Source organism: Notamacropus eugenii, chromosome 1, assembly GCF_028372415.1.
Source record: "Notamacropus eugenii isolate mMacEug1 chromosome 1, mMacEug1.pri_v2, whole genome shotgun sequence".
Taxonomy (NCBI): domain Eukaryota; kingdom Metazoa; phylum Chordata; class Mammalia; order Diprotodontia; family Macropodidae; genus Notamacropus; species Notamacropus eugenii.
The window spans coordinates 176378549-176404057 of NC_092872.1; the positions used below are offsets into that span (position 1 = coordinate 176378549).

The 25509-nt window shown below is 37.2% G+C and overlaps 1 protein-coding gene across 3 annotated transcripts in view; it reads right to left on the reverse strand.

Annotated features, from left to right (window-relative positions):
- SH3GL3 (SH3 domain containing GRB2 like 3, endophilin A3) overlaps positions 1-25509 on the reverse strand; it is a 140481-nt gene that overhangs the window by 30820 nt on the left and 84152 nt on the right. For 2 of the 3 annotated variants that reach the window (XM_072619412.1, XM_072619397.1), the window contains exon 2: positions 7205-7273. The exons of the other annotated variant lie outside the window; for it this stretch is intronic. Coding sequence is in view for 1 of the 2 variants with exons in the window: in XM_072619397.1 (XP_072475498.1) it covers positions 7205-7273 (69 nt within the window). In the remaining variant the exon portion in view is untranslated. The remainder of the gene's footprint in view (positions 1-7204; positions 7274-25509) is intronic. 3 annotated transcript variants of the gene reach the window in all.

Here is a 25509-nt window from a genome sequence, read left to right on the forward strand (position 1 = left end):
TAGGGGTAGTAGCCTTCCCTTCTCACCCGCCCCTTCAAGAAGGGTGATTAGGGAATGCTGTAGGGGTTGGTACTCCCTTTAAGCAAACCCTCTTGTGAAAAGACTAGACTAGAATTAGATAATTAACCCCTCCAAAGCTGTCTTCCTGTCAGATCAAATCAAGAGTGAACCTGTGCTAGCAGTCCTCCTGTGTGCCAGTGTTTATCTGTCTTACAATTGCCCTTATGCAGTTCTGTGTTCTAGTTGGAGGGTGAGGAGGGCAGTTAGGAGCATACGTAGAGGGCACAGGTATGAGCTGATTATAACAGGATAATTTCAAAAAAAATAAAATTAAGGGGTGAGAAAGAAGCATGCACTGGGAAAAGGGGGAAGGGAGAGACAGAATGGAGTAAATTATGTCACATAAAAGAGGCACTAAAGGAACAGCTTTTACAATGCAGAGGAAGACGGGGGTGGGGGGAAATGGGGAGGTGGTGGTAATACTTGAACCTTACTCTCATTGAAATTGGCTCAAAGAAGGTATGGCATAAATACTCAGGTATAAAAATCTATCTTGCCCTGTAGAAAATATGAGGGGAAGGGAATCACAGGAACGGGACAGGGAGGATTCTGACAGAAGAGAGGGTAGATTGGGGGCAATGGTAGTCAAAAGTAAAACGGATTTTTGAGGAGGGACAGGGCAAAAGGAGAGGGAGAAAGAAAAATGGGAAAAAAATAAGATGGAGGGAAATACACAGTATCATAACTGAGAATGAGAATGGGATGAACTCATCCATAAAATGAAAGTGGATAGCAGAGTGGATTAAAACCAGAATCCAAAACTATGTTGTTTACAAGAAACATACTTCAAACACACACACACACACACACACAGAAACACACACATACACACAAACACACATACAGAGTAAAGGTTAGCGGCTGGAACAATTAAAATTCAAAGTAAGAAAACCACTGAACATAAAACTAGGAGCTGGTTTTGTGGAAAAACCCAATAAAATAGAGAAAACAGAGGTTAATTTGATTATTTAAAAAAAGAAAACCAAATTACCAACATCAAAAATGAAAGAGGTAAATTTACCAACAAAGAGCAAATTAAAGCAAGCATTATGAGCTATTTTGCCCAATTAGATGCTAATAAATCTGAAAATCTAAGTGAAATGGATAAGATTTATAAAAATATAAATTGGCCAGATTAACAGAAAAGGAAATAGAATACTTAAAATAACCCCATCTTAGAAGAAATTGAATAAGGCATAAGTGATCTCCCTAAAAAAGAAAAAAAAACAACAACAAAACAACCCCACGACTAACTGGATTCACAAGTGAATTCTACCAAACAACTGAAGTACAATTAATTCCAATACTTCATAAACTATTGGGGAAAAAGGTAAATGAAGGAGTCTGACCAAATTATGACACAAATATAAGCTGATACCTAAAGTAGGAAGAGCAAAAACAATTAGTAACACCAATTACCCTAATGATATTGAAAGAAAATTTCTCCATAAAATCCTAGCAAAGAGATTACAGCAATACATCTACAAAGATCACCCATTATGACCAGGTGGGATTTATACCAGAAATGCAGAGCTGGTTCAATATTAGGGAAATTATCAGCATAACTGACCATGTCAATAACAAAACTACCAAAAATCATGATTATTTCAACAGATACAGAAAAAGCTTTTGACAAATACAGCACTCATTCCTATTAAAAACACCAGAAACCATAGGAATAGAGTTTTTCTTAAAGTTATATCTATCTAAAACCATCAGTAAGAATTATCTGTAATGGAGATAAGTTAGAAGCCTTCCCAATAAGGTCAGGGGTAAAACAAAGATTGATCATTATTATCACTACTATTCAATATTGTTCTAGAAATGCTAGCTATGGCAATTAAGAGAAAAAAACAAATTGAAAGAATTTGATTAGGCAACGGGGAAACAAAATTATCACTTTTCAGAAAATATGATAGCATAGTTAGAGAATTCTAGAGAATCAACTAAAATACTAGTTGAAATAATTGACAACTTCAGCAAAGTAGCATATAAAATAAACTTACATAAGTCACTGGCATTTCTATATAATGTGTTACCAACAAGTCTAGCAGGAAGAGATGGAAAGGGAAATTCCACCTAAAATAACTGCAGACAATATAAAATACGTGGGAGTCTACCTGCCAAGACAGACCCAGGAACTACATGAATACAATTACAAAACACTTTTCACATAAATAAAGTCAGATCTAAACAATTTGAAAAATATTAATTGCTCATTTGTAGGCCAGGCCAATATAATAAAAAATGAAAATTCTAACTAAATTAATTTACATATTCAGTGTCATGCCAATTAAACCATCAAAAAAGTATTTTACTGCATAGGAAAAAGTAATAAAATTTATCCTGAAGCTCCAAAGGACAAGAGTATTAAGGGAATCAATGAAAACAATGTGAAGAAAGGTGGTCTACTAGTACCAGATTTCAAACTGTATTATGAAGCAATAATTGTCAAAAACAATCTGGCATTGGTTAAGGGGGCAGCTAGGTGGCACAGTGGGATGGGTGCCAGGCCCAAGGTCAGGTAGACTCATCTTCCTGAATTCAAATCTGTCCTCTGACACTTACTGGCTATGTGACCCTGGGAAAGCCACTGAGTTATACACAAGTAACTGCCTCAGTTTCCCCATCTATAAAATGAGCTAGAGAAGGCAAACCACTCCAGTATCTTTGCCAAGAAAATCCCAAATGGGATCACAAAGAGTCGGACATGACTGAAAATGACTCAACAGCAACAAAAACAAAATATGGTAGTAAAGGAAAATGACAAATGTTGTAGAGGATGGAGCACCAGTGCACCATTGGTGGAGTTGTGAATTGATCCAACAATTCTGGAGAGTAAAACTGTTCATACCCTTTGACCCAGCAATATCACTACAAGATTTGTGTCCTAAAAAGATCAAAAGAAAAAGATTTATAATGTACAAAAATATTTATAGCAATGTTTTTTGTGGTAGTAAAGAACTGGAAATTGAAGGGATGCCCATCAGTTGGGGAATGGCTGAAAGTTGGTATGATTGTGATAGAATATTACCACATTTTAAGAAATGTTTAGCAGGATGCTTTCAGAAAAACATGGGAAGACTTATATGAACTGAAGCAAAGTGAAGTGAGCAGAACCGGAACAACATACATAGTACCAGTAATACCGTACAATGATCAGCTGAGAATGACTTAGCTATTCTCAGCAATAAAACGATCCAAGACAATTCTGAAGGTCTTAGCTATCCACCTACACAGGAAGAACTGATAGCACGTATTAAATCATACTTTTTACTTTATTTTTCTTGATTTTTTTGTTTGTTTTCTTTTGAAAACTGACTAATATGGAAATGTATTTTTGCCTGACTACAAATGTATAATCTATAGAAAATTTCTTGTGTTATCAATGACAGGGGAAGGGAGGGAAGGGAGAAAATTTGGAATTCAATTTTAAAAGTGAATGTATAAAAATTTTTTTTACATGTAGTTGAGAAAAAAAAATTTTAAATTAGGATATAACCAAAGTAAGTCCTTTAAGGATAATTTATAACTTTAAACACTTTCACCCACAAAAGTAAAAAAAATAGAGCAACGATTTTGACAAATAACTTAAAAAACCAGAAAAGCAACAGGTATTAAAACTCAATTAAATAGCAAAATAGAAATCTTGAAAATCGAAAAAGAAATTAATGAAGTTCCAAGTAAAAAAGAGAAAGACTATTAATGAAATTAGGAGTTATTTTTAAATAAATAAAGTAGATAAACCATTAGCTAATCTGATTTTTAAAAAGAAAAAGGAAAATCAAATTACTAGTATTAGAAATGAAAAAGGAGACTTCCCAACAAAGGAAGAAATAAGAGATAGCATTTGAAATCATTTTGCTTAACTATGGCAATAAAACTGGCTCCTTAAATAAATGGATGACTATTTACAAAAATAAAAGACTCAGATAAACAGAATAAGAAAGAGAATTTAAACAACCTAATATCAGAAAAATAAACTGAACAGGCCATAAATGAGTTCCCAAAGGGAGGGGGAAGTTAAATATTTAAATACAATAAGGAGAAGAGACAAAAATAAAATAAGGTAAAAAACAAAGCAAGAAAAGAATGAGGCTACAAGTAGAGACAAGATAGTGTCTTTTGTTATTCTTTTTAATATTGTTAAATTTTAAAGCCAAATCTTCTTTCCATTGGCTGGTTAGTTCATTATATATGCTATTTCTATATACTGGGTTGCTGCCACCAGGTGAATGAAGGTGTCTGTTTAGAGAAGGCTTTACACCAAGGCATAAAAAACAGAATAGATTTGAACCAAAAGGCAAGAATCTCAAAGAAAATAATGAAAAAATGTGAAAAGTAAGGCAATCTAGAAGTACCAGAATCAAACTACATTACAACACAGTAATCATCAAAACAATCTGATGCTACTGAAAAACAAAAAAGTCAACCTCTGGACAGAAGGGGTACACAATATACAAATGAATCTAGTAACCGGATTTTCAGTAAACCCAAAGACCCCAGTTATTGGCTGGAAAAAGGTCTCAGTAATTGACAAAAAGTGATGGGAAAACTGGAACACAGTCAGGAAGAAATTATGTTTAGATCAGCCTCATGTTAAATACCAAGATAAGCAATATCTTTGCCAAGAAAACCCCAAATGGGGTCATGAAGAGTCAGATACAATGACTAAACCACAACGATTAGATAAATGCAAGTTAAAGCAATTCTGAGGTACTGTCTCACACCCATCAGACTGGCAAAGTTGACTAGAAAAGAAAGACTACAAATATTAGAGGGGTATGAAAAAGGGCACATTGATGCACTGCTAGTCATGAAAAGCAATGTGGACGTGTGCTTCAAAAGTTACCAGTGTTACTGCTGTCGGCCAATCAAAATCGAAAGGAAGGTCTAATACGTGCAAAAATATTAATCATAGCTCCTCTAAGGTGGTAAAGACCTATAAACTAAAGGGGTGTCTCATCAACTGGGGAATGGGCAAACAAATTATGACATATGGACATAATGGAACACTCTTTTTGGCATAAGAAATGATAAAGGTCATTGTTTCAGAGAAACCTAGGATGACTTGTACGAATTGAGCAGAAAACCGTAACAATATCACACCAAAACAACATCATTACAGAAACAAAGAACTCTGAAACACCGAACCGTTCTGATCAATAAAATGATCAGCCATGATCCCAGAGATCTGTCATCACAGTTGATGGATCAAATATGCAGAATAAGACAAATTTGTGAACATGGTCAGTATGGGAATTTGTTCTTTTTTGACTGTTTTAAAGCGTAAGGGGTTTTGTTTTTCTTTCTTTTTTTTTCCCCAAGGGAGACAGAAATGTGGAAGGAAGAAAAATAAATGCTTGCTAACTGAACCATGGTAAATTTTTTTAAACATAGAATTTAACTTTAAAAATTAAAAGTATTTTTATTCACAGATCACTGTAATTGGGAAAACACATTTTAGTCCTACTTTATTCTCTGTTTTTTATGCCTGAGATAAGTTTAATTTGAGAGTCAAGGCTTCTCTAAACAGACACCCGTATTCACCTGGCAGCAAACCAATGTATAGAAATAGTATGTATGAGGAATTAACCAGTGGGGGGAAGGGAAGGGGAGAAGGTTTGGCTTTAAAATTCAATAATACTAAAAAAAAAAAAAAAAAAAAAAACCATTAACAAAAGACACACTATCTTGGCTCTACTCATAACTTCATTCTTCTTTTCTTGCTTTTTTTCTTTATTTTTCTCTTTCCTCATTACTGTCCTTAAATATTTAACTTTCAAAGGCCTATTTCCATTCCATTTTTGCAATTGCAAGCAATCCCACCTTCAGTCAAATTATGTTTCCAGGAAAAACCCTGCTCTTCCAACTCCAGGTACATCAAGAAAAATAAAAGCATCTGGGGCAGGAATTCTTGAACATTTTTTCTGCCAACCTCTCAACACCTCACCCCTCCTTAGGCAATCCTGTGAAGCCTTTGGACACCTATTCAGAGTAATGTTTATTGATAACATTCAAAACTGAAGAAAATAATTTATTTCAGTTAGAGGTTAGTTACAAGTTCATGTGTCCCCTGAAATCTATCCATAAATCCCATGGATATGATGAGGTTGGGCTCAGAATAAAATGTGCTAAAACACTAAGTAGATCTAACTCCTCCACCTGCATTAAGCTAAACAGAGATTCCAACCATCTCCCCTCAGTGTTTCATAACCATCTGGGAAGGCAAGAGCTGGGGAGAAGGAAATGTCTTATCTTACTAATATTTGTAATACCTTACAATTATATAGGGCTTTGTGCTTTTCATGATACTTTCATGTGTTATCTCATCTGATTTTCCAGGACAACCTTTAGAGGCAGGCAAGGTATGTGTTATCATTCCCAATTTACATATGAGGAATTTGGAGTTTAAGTGATCTGCCCAGTTACATAGGCAGTAACAGACTGAGTGGCACTTCTCTATCAATGCAGCACATACCCCTAAAATTTAAAGCCAACTCATTTTGTTCAGTGAAGATGGGGAGAAACTATTTTCCACATATTAAATAACTTTTCATATACCCCAAAACAATAACTTGAAACCTCTTAGCTTTAACTCTCTAAAATGTGTAATCTGAAATTTTAACCTTTCCAAATAGATTATATCTTTCTGTATGATGCTCTTAGGATCATAAAGGAGAACTCAGAGGCTGGAGTTCAACTCCCTAATTTTATAGAAAAGGAAACTGAGGCACAGAGAGGAAAGGGGACTTATTTTGAGCTATACAGCTAGTATCATCTGAGGCAGGAATGAAATTCATTTCTTCCCTACTCAAAGTCCAGCCTGTTTTTCTACCATGCCACCTGGCTTCCTTTTAAACATTTTCATGGCTCTAGCATAAATCACTTTTAAGTTATCCAAATTCCTACATACCATGAAAGCCCCCAAATGTTTAGGACTACATGTCTGGAATCTATCCAAGGCTTAGTATTATGAAAAGATAACCTCTAGCTGAGTTCTGCAGCCCATGTTCTGGTTTAGATACCCTGGAATTTTCATTGGCTTTAGTGACAGGAGACAGTTTTAGTGATAAATAAAATCTTTCAGCTCATAATGTCAATGTCAATCTTATCTAATTTGCACATGAAATTTTTTTCTCACCCTTTGCAATTCTAGGAATTCTTCATCTAGTTTCGTTCTTTCTACTCGACTGATTTTTTCACTAAAGAACTGCAAAAACAAACAGAAAATAATTACATTACATAGCATGTCATAACATTTTAATAGGTGGTAAAAAAAATAACTTGTATTTTCAGTTTGTCAATAAAAACCTAGTGTTCAGTAGACAGAGAACAGAAGAATTCTTTTCAGTAAAATGAATCACACTCCTAAAAGAATGAAAGGGAAAAGGAAAAGAAACAAACATTTATATGGTGCCTACTACGTGCCAGGCTGTGTCAAGTGCTTTTTAACAGATATTATTTCATTTTATCTCCATCACGTCTGGAAGGTAGGTGCCAATAATATCTCCATTTTACAGTTGAGGAAATTGAGTCAAACAGGTAAAGTGACCTGCTCACAATCATATAGTTAGCAAACACCTGAGGATGGATGTGAACTCAGGTCTTCTTGACCCCAAGTACAGTAATCTATCAACTACACCACCAGCTACCTCTAAAGAAGCTTTCTCGTAATTTTCTGGGATTAGAAGGGCTATTCATAAATACCTTAGGGCCTGCATAAAGTCGACTGCAGAAGCTAATGACTCAGTCTAGTCTTTCAGCAGCTAGGTCCTTTCCTTTTAGTACACAGTTGCAAGTCTCTACTTTGAAGTACATTTCTAAAGATTCTCTTCAAGTAACCCTCCAACCTCACATCCAGCCCTCAGAAAATTCTATAAAGAAATATATTATCTTGAGGCAGAGCCAAGAAGGTAGAGTAAAGGCAGAGACTCACCTGAGCTCTTCTCCAAACCCCTCCAAATACCTTTATTTAATGACTCTAAACAAATTCTAGAGTCACAGAACCCACAAAAAATGGAGTGAAACAATTTTCCAAACTAAGACAACTTAGAAGGTTGGCAGAAAAGGTCTGTTACACCAGGATGAGAAAGAAGTGCAATTCAGCGAAGGCCATGCCTTTGTAGACCAGGCCCCAGCAAACCGGGAGCAGGCCTCTGGGCTACTGAATCAGCATCAGCAATGGTAGTTTCTAGACCTCTCAGCCCATAGATGGCAAAGACAACTCAAAAGGTCAGCAAGAAAGATCTGAGACACCTAGGTGATAGGAAAGCACAGTCCAGTGCAGGGCCCACCAGCATAGCCCCAGTCAGCCCCAGGCCCAGCAAACCAGAAATGGGCCCTGGTAGTGACTGAATCATCAGCAGCTGTTTCCAGAGCTCTCAGCACAGACAGTAAGGGGATAGAAAAACTAGTCAGAAGATTATAGGAATCTCTTTGCTAGTATTGAGGCAGGATACTGCTGCTTTGTCCATGCTCTAATCTAGGTCACAGTCCTGGGGAGAGGAGGAGCACTAGCACAAAGCTTGCAGTCACAGTGGGGTCAGGACCCTTCTTACAGTTCCAAGGCAGAAGAGAGTGCTTGTGGTCACTCACAGACCAGAGCACAGGACAGGAGAGGAGTTAAACACTTCTCTTCCTCATACCACCTTGGATGAACCGAATACTTACAGTCCCTAGAAGTACCTCTCAAAACAGCTGCACAAAAACCCCGAAGCTTGGGACAGTGCACCCTCCTCTCTGGAAGCAGAGCCTGACTTTTAATAGAGCTCAAAGTCAAGTAATAAACCAGGAAAATGAGAAAACAAAAGAAAAACATTCTGACCATAGGAAGCTACTTTGGTGACAAGGAAGATAAAAACACACACTCAGAAGAAGTCAAAGCTCCTACATTCAAAACATCCAAGGAAAAAATGAACTGATCTCAGGCCACAGAAGAGCTCAAAAAGGACTTTGAAAATCAAGAGAAGTAGAGGAAAAATTAGGAAGAGAAATGAGTGATACAAGAAAATCATAGAAAATAAGTCAACAACTTGGTAAAGGAGACACAAAAATATATTGGAGAAAATATTCTTAAAAAAAAAAGTAGAATAGGCCAAATGGAAAAGGAAAAAGCTCACTGAAGAAAACAATTCATTAAAAATTAGAACGGAGCAAATGGAAGCTAATGACTTTGTGAGAAATCAAGAAACAATAAAACAAAACCAAAAGAATAAGAAAATAAAAGACAATGTGAAATATTTCACTGGAAAAATAACTGACCTAGAAAATACAGAAAATAGATCCAGGAAAGATCATTTGAAAATTATTCAATTACCTGAAAGCCCTAATTTTGTTCTTAAAAAAAAAAAAGAGCCTAGACATCATCTTTCAAGAAATTATCAAGTAAAACTGTCCCAACAGTCTAGAACCAGAGGATAAAATAGAAACTGAAAGAACAGCCAACTTCCAGAGCTCCCATGTCAAGAAGAAAATACCATAAGCAGCCAGAAAGAAACAACTCAAGTACTATGAAGCCATAGTCAGGATAACTGATAAGCAGCTTCCACATTAAAGAATCAGAGGGTTTGAAATGATATTTTGGAGGTCAAAGGAGCTAGGATTACAACCAAGAATTACCTGTGCAGCAAAATGAATATAATCCTTTGGGGGGGGGGGGGGGAGGGAAGAAGAGGACATTCAACAAAATATAGGATTTTCAACCATTCTTGATAAAAAGACCAGAGCTGAATAGAAAACAACTTTCAAATACAAGACTCAAGAAAAGCAGAAAAAGATAAACAGGAAAGGCAAATCATAAAGGACTTAAGAAGGTTAAATTGTTTACATTCCTACATGGCAAGATGACACTTTTAATTCATAAAAATTGTCTCATTATTAGGGCCTTTAGAAGAAGTATATAGAGACAGAGGACAAAGGTATGAATGTGAAGGGATGATATCTAAAAAAAAAAAATAAAACTAAGGGGTAAAACAGGAATGTACTGTGAGAAAGAGAAAGGGAGAGATAGAATGGGGTAAATTATCTCACTTCAAAGAGATAAGAAAAAACTTATAGTGGAGTAGAAGAGGGGTAGCTGAGGGGAAGTGAGTGACCCTTACTCTCATCAGATTTGGCTCAAAGACAGAATAACATACACATCAATTTGATACAAAAATCCTCTTACCCTATAGGAAAGTAGGAGGGGAAGGGAATAAGGGAAGCAGGGGAGTGTCATAGGAGGGAGGGCAGATTGGGGGCAGTAGTCAAAAGCAAAACGCTTTTGAGGAGGGACAGGGGTGAAAGGACAGAAAAAATAGAATCAATCGGAGGGAGAGGAGATAGGATAGGGAGAAAGACAGTTAGCAATTGTAACTGTGAAAAAAAAATTTTGAATCAAGTTTCTCTGATAAAGGCTTCATTTCTCAAACATATAGAGAACTGTGTCAAATTTATAAGAGCCATTCCCCAACTGAAAAATGATCAAAAGATATGAACAGTTTTCAGATGAAGTAATCAAAGTTATAAATGCTCTATCTCATTATTGATTGGAGAAATGCAACTCAAAACAATACCTCACACCTCTTAGACTGATTGGCTAATAGGACAGAAAAGGAAAATGACCAATGTTGGAGGGAATGTGGGAAAAATGAGACTTTAATACACTGTTGGTGGAGTTGGGCTCTGAGTTTTCTCTCCAGCTGTCCTCCATTCTAGGAATGCTCTTCCTCTTCCATTCCAACTACTGACTTCCTTAACTTCCTCTAAGTGCCAACTAAAATTCCACCTTCTACAGGAAGCCTTCCCCATACTTTCTTAATTCCAGTGTTTCCCTCTTTTAATTATTTTCTATTCATCCTGTGTATTACTAGCTTTGTATATATTTCTTTGCATGTTTTGGCTCCCATTAGACTGTAAGTTCTTGGAAGACAGGGAGGTGTCTTTTTTTTTTTTTTTTTTTTGTATCCACAGCACTTAACACAGTGTCTGGCACACAGCAGGCACTTGAGAAATGTTTACTGACTGAACTGAAGGAACTGAGAATGCTTAAATTGAAGAAGAGAAGTTATAGTGGACACAGAAATAAACTTCAACTATCTGAAAGACTTTTATGTGGGAGAGGGAACTGGACTTGTTCTGGTGAAAGAAGAAGTAAGAGAAATGGGTGGAAGCTTTAGAGAGCAAATGGAAAGAAAAACTTTTACAACAATTTAACTGTCTCAAAGGGGCAGGGAGAGTCCTTTTAGAGGCAACGACTTCCCCTTCAACAGAGGTCTTCAATCAGAAAATGGCTGACCACTTGTTTGGGATTGCTGAAGAAGGTATTCTCATTGGGTAAGAACAGATGGCCTTTGAAGTCTGTTTGAGCTCTGCAATTCTGCGATTACACATTTATCATGAATTCTGTTGATTTTTATGCCTATAATGACCATAAGCTCCATAACAGGACTGTTTTAGCTAAGCTTAATATATTGCACAGGCCTCTGGACTTACTGGTATTTAATACACATTTACTGAACTTAAATAAATGAAATGGAATAAGAAAATTAAAAGTAAGACTTTGGTTCCATTAATTAATTTTCTGAGGGTGTAAAGAACTGATGAAACATTATTCACAATATATCTTTTGAGCAATGCTAAGCATCCAAATACATATTAGAGACAAGCTGAAATTTGAAAGAGAAGAATTAGGTAGGGGGATGAAAAAGAGAAAGAAAAGGAAAGAAAACCTGCACAGCACTTTATGGTTTAGAATGTGTTTTACAAGTATTATCTCATTTTATCTTCACCAAAACCATGAGGTAGCTGCTATTATTATCCCACTTTACAGATCAAGAAATTGAGGCAAATAGGTGAAATGATTTGCCCAGGGCTACACAGCTATTAAATGCCTAAGGCCATTTTTGGGCTCCAGGATTCTTCATGTCAGATTAAGCACTCTATCAGCTACACTGCCTAGTTGGCTTAGTTAAAATATTAATCATTACATTTCATGATTAAATGAAGTTTTAAACACTAAAAAAGTTATTAAGACAACACCTCAAACAAAATTAATCTAAAACTATCCTTAAACTTATCAGGTTCACATTCTGCCTTCTGCCCGAGAAATCAAAGAAACACAAATTTCCACTTAAGAACTGGACAAGTAATTTTGAGATAGCACAGTCCCTCAATAATTTCTTGATTTCCTGCAGGTTCTGGGTTCTTCCCTAGCTGGGATCCAGTAACTCTTTTCAGTCTAAAATACTTGATCAAAACAGTTTGGAAAAGACCTCAGGAACGAAAATATTTTGCCTCCAGAATTGTTCAGCTTTTGTCCTCAGTGACAAGAGAGGATCTTGTAAAAATTAGTTCTCTTAGTAAATAAGTCTCTATTATAATACTAAAGCTAAAATCAAAGTGAGTAGTAATGGATTTCTGAAATATGAAATGCCAAACCAAAGTGATACATACATAATAGGGCTGTGTCCATGCCTCCTCCTTTTAACCCAAGAGTTAAAATAACATGGCAAAATGACTAGCTGAATTACATGGGTGCTAGACAGCTACAGGAAAGAGGAAAATAAGCATCATAGTCCAGGCTGATGGTGTGGTTTTATTATGTTAAGTTAAGAGTACCCTTAAGAAATGGCTGGATCCGTTGGCTAATCATTTCAGAGCTTAGCCCCAACTATGCTAAAACTAAAACCGTATTCGGCAGAAATTCTCCAGGAGTTAGACCAACAAAATTACAGGAGTCTCAGCCAGCTTGTCAATCAATTCATCTCCTCAAAAGACAATCTGGTTGATAACTCATCTTGGCAAAGCCATCGCAATGCCAGCAGTTGTACTAAAAAACAAAGCCAGGAATTCCTCTGAAGCCATGCTGAGATTCTTTTATGGCTGAGTTAGCTGATCAGTAACACCTGCCTTTATTCTTATTTAGCCCCTAATAGCTTCTCTCGAGTTATAAAGGACAGTACTCTGGAGCCTCAGCCAAGCATTTATCCTTGCAGAGGGTTACATCTCTTTGATGGAAATACTGGCTCTCTTCCCAAGCGATGCTGCGGCCTACCTTCATGGGCAGCTACACTAACTAGCTGCCCTCTACCTGGGCCAAAATACAAATAAATTAGGCTCCTCACTTTTCAGGATGGAATCAGCTCTGCCTTCCACGTGTCTTATCTCTTGGTGTGGGACTTTCTTCCTTTAAACCACAACACAGATAACGATACTTCGAACATTCTTCAGAGAATATGATTATGAATTGACTGATTTAATATACACTAAAGGCTCAATAAAGATAAATCAGATCTGAGAGAGATGGCCTATTGCAGAAGCTCGTTATCCATTCCTGAGATTCTCTAAACCCTATCCCTGTATTAAATGAGAGCATCAGAAAGCTTCCTATCTGGACCGTATCATCTCAGCCACAACTGCTGAGCCCTGATGCTCTTTCATACCTCAACTCCCACAAAAACGTGCTGTTACAATTAAGTGTTATGCTCTCAGCTTTAAGCAGGTCTTATCAATCAATATTTATTGAGCAAGTACTATGTACTACTATGCCTATTTTTGGCCAAGCACTGTGCTAGGTGGGGAGGATATAAGTACAAAGAATGAAAGAGTTCCTACTCATAAGATTACATTCTAATGGAGCAGACATCAAGCACGCATACATACATACATATATATATATGTATGCATGTATGTACAGCACAAATAAAAAATTAACACACATATACACAAAATATGGAATGCACCAGTAATTGAAATCAAGAAAGGCTTCATGCAGAAGATGCTGTTTGAACTGTGTCTTAAGAGACCAGAGGGATCCTAGGAGGCACAGGTAAGTAGACAGTGACCTCTGGGCATGAGGAGGCCAAGCACTGCAGAGGTAGGAAATATCATGTCTGACTGGATCCAGTGAGGGTGGGAGCGGCAGCAATGTCCAATGAGACTAGAAAGATAGGTTAACTTTAAGAGGTAAGCAAAAGAGTTTGCATTTTATTTTAGAGGCAAGAGAAAGCTAGGAGGTAGCAGCTGTATTGAAAGTTTGGGGGATAAGACAGGGCAGGTGTTGTGAAGGTAGAAATGACTAGATTTGGCAATTAACTGAAAAGTGAGACATCCAGAATAATACTGTGATTATGAACTGGGAGATTAGAAGAATAGTGGTGCCTTCAGCAAAAAGAGTAAAGTTTGGCACTAAGGGAGGCATAAAATTAAAAAAAAAAAAAGCCATAAGGGAGCTTACAGACTAGTAAAAGTATTATTATGCAATTTTCAAAGTGCTTTCATACACACTGCTCACATAGGAAGCAGGGCTACACAGGATAAAAAGACTTACCCAAGGTAACAAAGATCACAAGGCAATAATAAAAACTACAAAAGTGGGCTCAAATCATTTGTATTTGGCTTTTGAATTCATTATTTTTTCCTAGTAAATTCGACTTTTCTAACTATATTTTGTATAGGACAATATTAAAATCAATTCCATACATTAATAAGCACCATCTACATGTACAGTGTTGTGCTATAAGTTGGAGGTAATACAAAATTTTCATTAGACACATGCTCTGGCCTTATGAAGCTTATAGTACAGAGAAATAGAACAAAAGACTATTAATACATGATAGGAGCACCCAAGATGTACAGTCAGGTTATTATGTGAATTGTGATTGACAGAACCATCATAAAAATTGGAGAGTTAAGAAGAGTGCTTCCTTGGGTATATAGAAATGTAGCCAAGAGTACAGGCAGAGTGTATTTTGAATATAATGGAACAGTGTGGGCAAAGGTATGGAGGTGAAAGAAGTGGGGTAAGTACAGAAGATGTTAAGTAATCCAATTTAGCTATAGCAGAGAGTACATGGAGGGGAGTCGTGAGATGGGGGAGGAGGGAGTATGGATAACACATCTGTGCAGGGCCTAGAATTGCAGGCTACTAACTTTACTCAAAAGTCAACAGGGAACTCCACCTCCTTTCCTCCCCTCATAGTTTTAATATTTGTGCCAGAATAACACACTGTGCACACATTCATGTCCCTGTGCAAGGAGGTTGTACCGAAAGGGGACCTTGTAAGGTGACTTGAATTGTTTGGTAAAATGAAAAGACATTATGTAGACATCGCACATTATTAAGTTAGAGAGGTTTTCCAATGGGTAGGTATGCAAATGATCATCAGGGGTAAGCAGAACAGGATTTTCTCAGCTTCTATCCAAGAAGCCAACCTTGTCCTTATTTTTAATAACTGTTTCTTTCACTCCATTCTCTCTATTATGCTTCTGTCCCTGCCATGAAACAACATATTAGACTAAATTCATAAAATTAAAAGTTCCATGAATGCAGCGACTATGTCCAATTCATGTAAATCCCTCAAACTTTCTGGAATAGTGACTTACACATATTAGCAACACTGAGATAAGAGATGGAAGAAACATAACAGGCCATCTATTCTGATCCCTTTGTTTTACAGATGAGGAAACTGAGGCTCCGAGAGGTTAAATGACTTGACTGAGGTCACACAGTATAATCTCAAAGAATAAGGATTCAAACCCAAGACTCCAAAGCCCAGGCTCACTCCATGCTGCCTCAAATGCTGACAAAGTTTGGCTAAGTGAATGAATGAACATGTTTTAAAAACTTCTAAGTAAATACAATTTATTTTTTAAAAAATCCTGTCAAAGTAGATATAGTATCTAAAACAGAAAATAGTTTATAAGAAAATTGAATGTGAGTCAAAGTTGTAAGGGAAACAAATAAGAAATGTTTAAATTTTAATGTTTACTTCAAAACTTCTAGAATTTGTGATTTCAGTTGGTGTTGAGTACGCCATCCACCACCAAAGACAACTCTGCTTTACCACTTAGGAGACAGTCATCCTAAATTGTTATGGCTGAAACAGTCATCAGACACTCTAGACTATCTAGTAATGACCCTCTCTGAACTGAGTTAAGCTGGTTCTTAGGAGACAGTCCTGTGGCCCCAGGCCTAGACTTTAAGCCTTTCCAGCTTAGGGGGCTTTGCCAGGCCCTAAACTATGCTGGCATAACTCAAGAATCCAGAGTCACCTTTCTTCCAAGGTCAGGTGTCTGACTGAGCCTGTAATGGAAATATCTTATTGCTGAATTTCAATTTTAATTTACAGATTTACTAACAAGAGGAGGCAAAAAGCTAGTAGAGAAATGGGTAGTTTTATTCCTTTTTCAAAAAAGGTCTTAATGGCAAGAAAAGTATGCCCTTTTGATTGGAAAAGAAAGCCTGAAAGGCTTATTACTCTTTTGTCTTGCTTCTCCTATGTAAATGTGAGTACAGGGAGGCTCAAAGGAGGAATATGAAAGGGAATACTGTTTTTTTCTCCCTGGCCAGAGGGCATTTTTATCTTGATACCCAAGACACTGAAGAAAGAAATAGCAATGCTTAAGAAACCACTGGATGAAGAAGAGAGCCTTAAATGCCAAAGGACTCATTAAGAAAACCATGGCTAGCAGTGGGAAAAACTAACTTCCAGAAATTCCTAACTCAAGCTGTCCTTATAGACTTTAATCCAGGGGTTCTTAAAATAGTTCATGAACTTGGATGGGGAAAAACTACTTCTGTACTGTCACTTATATCTAACGGAGATGTAGCATTTTCTTCAATTATAAATTTTTTAAATAAAATATTATTTATTTATTCTGAGAAGAGGTCCCTAGACTGCCAAGAGTGTATGACCCACAAAAAGACAAAAACCTCTGCTCCAAGATGATGTCCCAAGGGAGTTCAGAAAAGAAGTGTAGTCACAAGACACAGTCATCAATGATCACAGTAGTGTACTGTTTGATAAACCCAAGGATCTCAGCTTCTGGGATAAGAACTCACCATTTGACAAAAATTGCTGGGAAAACTGGATAAAAGTGCGGTGGAAACTGAGCAATGTCATAGACCAATGTCTGACACGATACACAAGAATAAAGTCCAAATGGATAAATTATCTAGGTATAAAGATTGATACCATAAACAAATTAGGGGAGCAAGGAATAGTGTGTTTGTCAGATTTATAGACAATGGAGAAATTTATACCCAAACAAGAGATAGTGAACATAATGACATGCAAAGTGGATAATTTTGATTAAATCAAATTGAAAAGTTTTTGCACAGGGAACAGAGCCAAGATGGCAGAGTAGAAGGACACACTTCTAGAAGCTCTCTCTCATAGCCCATAAAGTACCTGTAAAAAATTACTAAAAAAATTCTAGAGCAAGAGAAGCCACAAAACGACAGAGTGAAAGAAATTTCCAGCCCAAGGCTGGCTGGAAGGCAGACAGGAAAGGCCTGTCACACAGGGCACAGAGCCAAGGGAAGCCCTGCGTTGGCAGCACTGCAACAAGGACAGGACTGGAGAAGCTTCAGGGTGCCACAGGCAGCAGCTGCAGGTCCCAGATTCCTCAACCCACAAATACCAAAGGCAGCTTCAAAGGTCTGTGAGAAAGCTCTTTCACCTGGGTTAGAAGGGAATGCAACTGTTTAGCCCCAGCTCCAGGTGGCTGCAGCTTCCATTGTTGGAGCCCTGGCCTAAAGATGCTGGGGGAATTGAGCAGCTGATCTGGATTTCAGCCCTCAGTGGTGCTCCTGGGGTGAGGAAGGCTGGCGGTGGAATTGGTGGAGATGTTGGAGAAGGAATTCTACTCACAGAAAAGAGTACTTGTAGTTGCTCCCAGACCAGAGTGCAGGCAAGGAGAGGAATAAACTCCTCTCCCATGATTGTGCCACCTTGGAGGAACTGAGAACTTACAAGTTCCCAGAGTATACCCTCCTCTTGACAAAGAACTCAAATGTCAAGTAACTGACTGGGAAAATGCCCAAAAAAGGGAAAAAGAATAAGACAATAGAAAATTATTTCTTGGTGAGCAGATATTTTCTTCCATCCTTTCAGATAAGGAAGAACAATGCATACCATCAGAGGAAGACCTCAAAGTCAAGCCTTCTGCATCCAAAACCTCCAAAATAAATATGCAATGGTCTCAGGTCATGGAAGAGCTCAAAAAGGATTCTGAAAATCAAGTAAGAGAGGTGGAGGAAAAATTGGGAAAAGAAATGAGAGCAATGCAAGAAAATCATGAAAAGTGAGTCAACAGCCTGCTAAAGGAGACCCCCAAAAAAATGCTGAAGAAATTAACATCTTTAAAAATAGACTAACTCATATGACAAAAGAGACCCAAAAAGCCAATGAGGAGAAGAATGCTTTAAAAAGCAGAATTAGCCAAATGGAAAAGGAGGTTCAAAAGCTCACTAAAGAAAACAGTTCTTTAAAAATTAGAATGGAGCAGATGGAAGCTAATGACTTTATAAGAAACCAAGAAATTACAAAACAAAACCAAAAGAATGAAAAAATAGAAGACAATGTAAAATATCTCATCTGCAAAACAGATCCAGGAGAGACAATTTTAAAAAGCCATGATCAAAAAAAAAAAAGCCTAGACATCATCTTTCATGAAATTATCAAGGAAAACTGCCTTGATATTCTGGAACTAGAGGGCAAAATAAATACTGAAAGAATCCACCAATCACCTCCTGAAAGAGATCCATAAAGAAAAACTCCTAGAAATATTATAGCCAAATTCCAGAGTTCAGGTCAAGGAAAAAATATTGAAAGCAGCCAGAAAGAAACAGGATGTGGCAGCTTCTACATTAAGGGATCAAAGGGCTTGGAATATGATATACCAGAAATCAAAGGAACTAGGATTAAAACCAAGAATCACCTACCCAGCAAAACTGAGTATAATACTTGAAGGGAAAAAATGCTTCTTCAATGAAATAGAGGACTTTCAAACATTCTTGATGAAAAGACCAGAGCTGAATAGAAAATCTGATTTTCAAACACAAGAATCAAGAGAAGCATGAAAAGGCAAACAGGAAAGAGAAATCATAAGGGACTTACTAAAGTTGAACTGCTTATATTCCCACATGGAAAGATAATATTTGTAACTCTTGAAACTTATCTCAGTATTTGGGTAGTTGGAGGGATTTTATCCACACACACACACACACACACACACACACACACACACACACACACACACACACACACACATAGACAGAGGGCACAAAGTGAGTTGAATAAGAAGGGATGATATCTGAAAAAAATAAAATTAAGGGGTGAGAGAGGGAGTTGGGAGGAGAGGGGGAGAAATGGAGTGAGGCAAATTATCTCTCATAAAAAAGGCAAGAGAAAGCTTTTTCAATGGGGGGGGGAGTGGGAAAGAGTGAACCTTACTCCCATCACACTTGGCTTGGGGAGGGAGTAACATGCACACTCAATCTGATATGAAAGTCTATCTTACACTGCAGGAGGTTGGGGGAGAGGGGGATTGGTGGGATGTGGGGGTGATGGTGGAGAGGGGGCAGATGAGAGCAAGGTGGTAATTAGAAGTAAACACTTTCCGGGAGGGATAAGGTCAAAAGAGAGAATAGAATAAATGGGGGGGGGGGGGGGAGGATAGGATGAAGGGAAATATAGTTAGTCTTTCACAACACAACTATTATGGAAATCTTTAGCAAAACTACACATATATAGCCTATAATGAATTGCTTGCCTTGTCAATGGGGATGGGTGGGGAGGGAGGAAGGGAGAGAAGATGGAACTCAAAGTTTTAGGAACGAATGTTGAGAACGGTTTTTGCAAGCAACTGGGAAATAAGAAATATAGGTAATGGGCTATAGAAATCTATCTTGCCCTACAAGAAAAGAGAGAAGATGGGAAGGGAGGGGTCTGATAGAAGGGAGAGCAGATTGGGGGAAGGGGTAAACAGAATGCACAGTGTTTTGGGGTGGGGGGAGGGGAGAGATGGGGAGAAAATTTGAAACTCAAAATGTTGTGGAAATGAATATTCAAAGTCAAAAATAAATTGGAAAAAACACAAAAGGAAAATATTTGTAACATTTCAAAAGCTTTTGAATTTATTTGAAATATACCTAGAAAATTATAAATAGTACTTATGCTTATCTGATTTGTGATTCTCCAGAAATTTATATGAGTACTATCCACCATATGCTGCAAAAACAATTAGGTTACATGTTTTCCAACTTTACATACAAAGTCTATTATAGCCTAATGAGGTTATTATCAGTAGGAGGCAATGACAAGACCATTGGAATTTAGATCCCTGAGTACTGGCCCTGGCACTTACAATTTGTGTTTTCCTGAGCAAGATAATTAACCTTTCTGAGTCTTAGTACAACAACATCTATCAAATGGTAATAATAACAACCTGCTTTCCCTTCTTAAAGGATTTTTAAAAGAATTTGCATTGCAAACTCTGAAGTCCAATGTAAATATGAACTATTAATAATTAAAGTGAACATGTATATACAATCCTTTGCAATGAGATTTCATTTTAAAGATGGGGCATACATTTGCTCTTCTCCCTTTTATTAATAATAGCCTGAATTTATATAGTGTTTTAAGGTTTTCAAAGAACTTTATTGATATTTTCTCATTTATCCTCACAATAACCTTAAGAGGTAATTGCTATTATAATCCCCATTTTATAGATGAGGAAACTGAGGAAAGCAGATTTTAAGTGACTAGCCCAGGGTCACCTGTATCTGAGGTCCTATTTGAACTCAGGTCTTTCTGACTGTAGGCTCAGTGCTCTATGCACTTAAAACCCCACAAACTGCCTCTACCATGAAAAGTACCCCTGGGTTCTTGAAGGCTCTGGCAGCAGTAAAGTGGCTTGGGCAGATGTCACCAAGGTAGAAAATCTTTGAATATGGCCTCTGTGATAACAAATATGGCTGTTTTCTGAGAACCAACGTTCTTCCCTTTAGAGGGTGAATGACCAGGTTGTTCACAAGATGATGAACGTTTTAACTCTAGCAACTATCAAAGACCAATGAGAGGTTATGATTGGCATTAGAGGAGAACACAGATACCAGAAGTGTTAAAGTCTTCAATTACAGTTTCATTCATTTTAAAAATTGATAAAACTTTGGTATTTCCTGGATCCATTTCTTTTCTAAAAATAGAGTAGTTTTATTAGCATTTTTATAGCTCAATCTTGAACTATAAATTCAAATATGTAACAATGCAAATAAAACAACAGTGTAATGAAAAAAAAGAAAAGTTTTTGCACAAAGCCAATGAAACCAACATTAGGAGGGAAGCAGAAAACTGGGAAAGAATTTTTACAATTAGTGCCTGCGATAAAGGTCTTGTTTCTAAAATATATAGAGAACTGGGTCAAATTTACAAGGACACAAGCCATTCCCCAGTTGATAAATGGTCAAAGGATATGAACAGGCAGTTTTCAGATGAAGAAATTAAAGATATCTATAGTCATATGAAAAACTGCTCAAAATCACTATTGATTAGAGAGATGCAAATCAAAACAACTCGGAGGTACCACATTACACCTATCATATTGGCTAACATGACAAAACAGGAAGACGATAAATGTTGGAGAAGATGTGGGAGAATTGGAACACTAATTCATTGTTGGTGGAGCTGTGAGCTGATCCAGCCATTCTGGAGAGCAATTTGGAACTATGCCCAAAGGGCTATAAAAATGTGCATATCCTTTGACCCAGAAATATTGCTTCTTTTTGAGATAGCTCATCCCATTTATGGACAAATTAAATTGTTGGAAAATGCTTCTTTATAGGGTTATGAAAGCTACTCATAACTTTCATTTACTGCTTCTAGGTCTGCTTTCAGGTACCAATAAATCTACTGTCTTCTACATGACAGTTTTTGAACTATCTAAAGCTAGAAATCATGTAGACTTAAGTCTTTTCTTCAAGCAAACATCTCTGAGTCTTCTAACTAATCTTCATGTGACAATAACTTTAGTCCACCATCCTAGTCATCTATCACAAGAGGATGACCTCTAGATTGTCATGTTAAAGAATGGTCCCTACAATTGAACATGATGTTCCAACTTCATTTTTCAATTATGAATCCTTTTACATAATGAGACTTACTAAGCACTCTCATGCACATGGAATTTTACTAATTGATATAACAAAAATAAACTGAAAAAGCACATTCCTCCTCACTTATACTTAAAAAAACAAACAAACAAACTTCCAAAAGGCTTTTTAGAATAGTATAACCAAGAATGTTCCCAAATAAGTATGGAGTTATGGAAAGTAGGGGATTATATATCATAGCTATTTGAATCCAATATCTCAAAGGATTTTCAATTGCTTCACTCCTAAGTTCCTAATTCTTCTCACCTGGCTGGTGAAACCTAAATGACTAGTTGAAGCATAGCCTCCCACAACCATATTCACCATGCTTCCTCTCTTCAGAATACTGCAAAGAAATACATCTTTTTTTGTGCTCACTTACATGGAGGTATGGGATTGGAAGGAAGTCAGAAGTGAGCCAGAAGATAAGGTTTTTTACTACTATCCACATGATTTTTCCCCCAAACCAAAGTGAAAATATTTCAATGGAAATTAAACTCTGGGAATAATTTTGCTGGCTTTCAGTTTAGAAAATAAACATGCGAGGGCATGCACACAACAGGTAAGAGGGCTTATATTGCTATTAAGCTTTCCTTTAGTTTTTGGTTTTGTCGTTTCAATGTCCAGCTCCACAATGACTGATCTAAGAATGTTATATATTTGAAACCAACAGAAAAAAGTAATGAGTCATTTCACATAACCACTACAGACCTAATGAACCATAGTTTCTAATGGGAATTCTCACAATATAACTATTTGTAAATAGTTTGAATGGACAGCCACATAGAAGGCAATGTAACATAATGAGGTAAATGCTGGACTTCAGAGTCGGAAGTCTGGGTTTTGCACCCAGTTCCGGTACTAAGTTTGTGAGCCTGAGTACACTTAATTTCTGTGTGCCTCAGTTCCCTATCAGTAAAAAAAAAAAAAAAAAAGGGAGGGGGATAATCATATTCCATCATTTAACTTGCAAGGGGCTGTTGTAAGTAAAGGGCTCTGTAAGCCTTCAAGTAGTACATAAATGCGAGGCTAATAAGAAAGGCATTTTAAATACAAATTCGTTATAAGGATGCCTAGTCGAAGGCCTGCTTCTGTTCGTTGTTTCATAAAAGATAAAGCCCAATCAACCTCACATAATGAACTCAAAGCCCACTTCCTTAGTCATCCATTCATTCTTCATCAAAATTATTAGCAGTACTCAGAATGATAATCACAGCTGCTCACGTATCTGGGGCACTTAAACATTTGCCAACCACTTTCTTCACAACCACCCTTGGAAATCCAAGACTTCTTCCATATAATTCAAGGTTGTCAACAACAGCAAACACTGAAATACTAACTGCTGGGTTACAAACTCAAAATGGATTTTCTAGGCCTTTACATAACCAGTCTGACAATGTTTAACCATTTGAGTTATTCTGAGGGTAATCCGTTGGTCTGTAACTTTCTGGAGACAAAGAACATTATAAGCTCTGCTTGACAAGACTTTCCCAAAACAGTGGTGATGTGTTTTCACAACTGTCAGCACAGAGGGTAACTGTTCTGTGAGCCTTCCTGATGCATCTGACTATGTCCTCCATAGAGCATCTGAAGTGGCTTCTCTGTGGGAGTTTTTGAAACACTACCGAGGTAATGGGATAGGAGCTGCACCTTTGATAACCTCACTATTAGCTAAAACAAAAGTAGCTTTTTCTTTTTCTCTTTTACACAGGAAAGAAATGAATATTTAAAATTCCTTTTTACCTATGAATCAGGTCTGGATTGCCTGCTATAGGACTGACCTGCTTCTGGTTTCATACTATTTCCCATTTCTTTGTTTATTATCCAATGCAACTTCCTATTTCTAGCTTTTAAGATCATCATTCATAATCTATCCCTACCCATCTTTCTTTCCTGTTACTCCTTTTCATACACTCTCTGCTCCACTGATTCTAATACCCTCTACTCTCCTCTTACTGTGACTTGCTCATTTTCCACCCATCTTTTATTCACGTTGTTCCCCTTCTCCTAGACCACCCTAGTCACATCTCCAATTCACCTATCTGCATTCTACCCATCCTTCAAAGCTCAATCTTCCCACAGAATCAAACACATCCAGTCCAAATTATACCTGCACAGGAATTCCTTCTGAAACATATCCAACAAATGGTCATCTAAGTTTCATTTGAAGACTTCCAGTGATGAGGAATTCATTATCATAATAGAAAGTTTATTTCACTTTTAGAAAGCTCTTATTTAAAGGAACTTCCTTACACTGAGCTTAAATCTATTTCTTTGCTGCTTCACATTACCCCTAGTTCTTTCCTCTGCTGCCAAAGAGAAGAAGTCTAATCCTTCTTCTATAAGTTAGCATGTATTCCCCTATATCTCCAAAGTAACATCCCCATTTCTTTCAACCTGCCTTCATATGGAATATTTCCAATTCCCTCATGATCCTGGTCACTCTCCTCCAGTTTCACTCCAGTTTGTCAATTTCATCCCTAAAATGAGACACCAATAGTCCAAAAATAAGCACTAATACTCCAGAGACTGATTAGTAGAGAGCACAGGAAGATTTTTCACTTCCCTTGTTTTGAACACTATGCCTCTAAATGCATCCAAATATCATGTTAGCGTTAATCTCACCACAACACACTGGTGATTCCTTGAGATTGCAGTCCCTTATAACTCCCAACTACTCCCCCACCCATTACTGATTTTTCTTTCCCTGAACTTACAACATCAGCAGTATGTAAGCAATTCAGCACACAATTAAAGAGTACCTTTATGATAAGTATCTTTGCACTGTATCCTCTGTAGCTCAGGAGAGAGAAACTAATACAGCTACACCACCCTGCAAAACCAAAGAGACTTTAGGCCCATAGCCTATGGCATCAAAGTGGAAAACAGAGGAAAGAATGCAGAGTCAAACCTAAGAGAGTAGAAATAGCAGATGATCAGGATGTTTCTTGATCATCCTTGCCATTGTCACTCTCTCCTCTCAAACTGTTAAGTACACAGTTCACCTCAGGTTCACAGCTTTAGAGCTGGAATGGAACTTAGAGGACATCGAACCCAATTTGCTCACGTTTCACATAGGCGAGCTAAAGTAGTAAGCTTAAGTGATCTGCCCTGGATCACAGTTAGGGTGACCCTCAGACCCTTGTCTGAGGCACAGTTTGAACTCAGGCCTTCCTGCCTGTAAGTCTCATGCCCTATATCCACTATATTACCAAGCTGGCTCTTTGATACATATGATAAATACAGAGAAGCATGGTGGGGAAAGATTTCTAGAATCTAAGGCCAACTAAAGCAAAGAGGATCAATAAAATAACATATATAATGTATGTACCAATCAAACGTGAAGACTGAGAAAATTACCAAGAACGAGCATGGCCCAGAAGAGACCTAAGTATACATCCCTGTCTCCTTCATGTGCAAAGGCAGGAGGCCCACAGGCGTACTGCACTGCACATATTGTCAAATTTTTTTCTAGGTATTGAATGATTCTACTTATTTTTTCTTCTTTCTTTCTAAAAAAACATTATTTGTTA